General features: G+C 37.4%; 1 protein-coding gene across 1 annotated transcript; it reads left to right on the top strand.

The window, feature by feature from the left end:
• Positions 1 to 372: 372 nt before the first annotated feature.
• On the top strand, positions 373 to 1,730 carry LOC132044421 (uncharacterized). The gene is made up of 2 exons (XM_059434897.1): positions 373 to 910; positions 1,048 to 1,730. The coding sequence occupies exons 1-2, from the start codon at positions 373 to 375 to the stop codon at positions 1,728 to 1,730; spliced, it is 1,221 nt and encodes a 406-aa protein (XP_059290880.1).
• The last annotated feature ends 891 nt before the right edge of the window (positions 1,731 to 2,621 follow it).

Below are 2,621 nucleotides of genomic sequence, written 5' to 3'. Positions count from 1 at the left end.
ATCTAGCAGTGGGATAGAGTTATTTGTGGAGCTAAATGCTGGACAAAATATCCAAGAAAACAAGGGGCAGGATCACAGCATCAGAGGAGTGCCACAAAAGGAGAAAGAAGTTTTCCAAGAATCAGTGACCAATGATAAAGGTAATAGCCAGGAACAAAACAAAGGGGAAAAAACCAGCAAAACAAGGAACAACAACAAAAAGAAGGGAAAAAATGACAGGAACAAGACTAACTCTTCTAATCAGGGAGGAGGTAGTAACAAAAAGACTATATCCTCAAGTTTCCAATGATAAGTACAATGTTTTGAAATATAAGGGGAGTTAGATCAAAAAAAGCTATTCATAGACTCAAAAGACTTGCTAATATCAACAGAATGGTTTTGATAGCTATTTTTGAACCATTTGTTGACAAAAGCAAAATAAATGGTTACAGGAGAGTTCTCGGCTATCATCACTGTTGTGCCAACTCAAATGAAAAAATATGGTGTTTTTGGAATCATTTGGATCATTCAGAGATCATGGAGGACAATGAACAACATATTACTATTAAGATGAAGAATCAGGCCACTGATAAAGGCTACCTAGTTTCAGCAGTTTATGCCAAATGCTCTGCCAGGGAAAGGAGAGATCTCTGGGATAGCATTGACAACATCAACAACTTCTGGGATGGACCATGGTGTATAGGAGGAGACTTTAACGTAATTATGGACCCTGAAGAGAAGTGTGGAGGAAATCCATACAGAGCTAGTAAAAGTCTGGACTTTATCAGTATAATGGAAGCTTGTGATCTTATGGACATTGGATTCACTGGACCTAGGTTTACTTGGTGCAATAATAGAAGCCCCCAAAAAAGAATATGGAAGAGGCTTGACAGAGTTTTCATCAATGACCTATGGGCTAATGAATTTATTAGCAATATTGTGAAACATTTGGCCCGAATAGGATCAGACCATAGACCATTACTATTGAACTCGCATAATAGCCAACAAATCCATATCAAGTACTTCAGATTTTTGAATTTTTGGACAACCCAACCTGACTTCTTACAGGTGGTGCAACAAGAATTGAAGGTAACTCTATGTGGCAACTACCATCTAAGCTGAAACTGCTTAGTAAGAGACTAAGCCAGTGGTCAAAGGAAAGTATTGGTGACATAAATGAGGAGGTGAATAATTGGGAGGCCAAAATGCTAATTCTGGAAGATATGGACCTTCAAAACAACACTGGTCATGATAGAGAAGAGCTTAATAAAGGATATGCTGAATATAGTAGATGGTTGGGACTTCAAGATAATCTATTGAGGCAAAAAACTCAGACAAAATGGTTCAAGGAGGGAGACTATAACTCAAGATACTTTCATAGTATCTTGAGAGATAGAAGAAGGAAACTTCACCTGCACAGAATCAAGAACACGAGAGGTAAATGGATTGAAGGTGATGAGAAGATTTCTAGAGCTGCTATCAAACACTTCAAGAACTTCTTTAACCTTAACTATCAGGAGAATGATCACAGAATTATCAATTGCATTCCTACTCTTATTACTGATGATGATAATGTCCTGCTCAATGCTATGCCAATGGAAGAGGAAATTAAAAATGTTGTCTTTAGCATGAATGCTGAAAGCAGTGCTGGCCCTGATGGTTTTAATGGTAAATCTTCTAATCCCGCTGGAATATCATCAAATTTGATATCATTGCCTTTGTTTTTGATTTCTTTAGAGGCAAAAGGGTAACAAAATTTTATACTCATACTTGCTTGGCACTGATTCCAAAAATTGAATCCCTTTCTTCTTTCCTTGATTTCATATCTATTAGCCTCAGTAATTTCACAAATAAAATAATTTCCAAAATTGTGGCAAATTGACTTAGCCCTATGTTGCCTAAGCTGATTTCTTACAACCAAAGTGGTTTTGTCTCCGAGAGGCTTATAACTGAAAATGTCATGCTTGCTCAAGAAATTGTGCATGATATTAATAAATACAACAAGGGTGGGAATATGGTCATGAAACTGGACATGGCAAAGGCCTATGACAGACTTTCTTGGTCTTTCCTGTATAAGGTCCTTAAGAAGTTTGGTTTTAATGATGGTTGGATTGATAGCATAAGCAGAATAGTTTCTAATGCTTGGTACTCTATACTTATCAACAGAACTAGACAAGGCTTTTTTCAGTCTTCTCAAGGTCTAAAGCAGGGAGATCCCCTCTCTCCAGCCTTATTTATCCTAGCAGCTGAGGTTTTATCTAGATCCCTGAATAAGCTCTTCAACAACAGTAATTTTATTCCTTTTTCCATGAATAAGAGGGGCCCACAAATCAACCACCTGGCTTATGCAGATGACATTGTCATTTTCACTAGTGGGAACTCTAAATCTGTAAAGCTTATCATGAGAAATATCAGAAATTATGAAAAGGCCTCTAGCCAAAAAGTGAATGAGAGCAGGAGTTTTTTCATTCCTGGTGCTTAGTCTAGTCCTTATAGAATAAATAGACTGAGACAATGCACTGGTTATTTGGAGAAATCCTTTCCTTTCACTTACTTGGGCTGCCCTATTTACTCTGGAAGAAAGAAGATTGAGTACTTTGATTCCATGGTTACTAAAATGGCTAAGAGAATGAATGGCTGGC

Source organism: Lycium ferocissimum, unplaced genomic scaffold, assembly GCF_029784015.1.
Source record: "Lycium ferocissimum isolate CSIRO_LF1 unplaced genomic scaffold, AGI_CSIRO_Lferr_CH_V1 ctg45, whole genome shotgun sequence".
Lineage (NCBI taxonomy): Eukaryota > Viridiplantae > Streptophyta > Magnoliopsida > Solanales > Solanaceae > Lycium > Lycium ferocissimum.
Note: the sequence above shows the minus strand (reverse complement) of the source record. Positions and strands in the feature narration are given on the sequence as shown.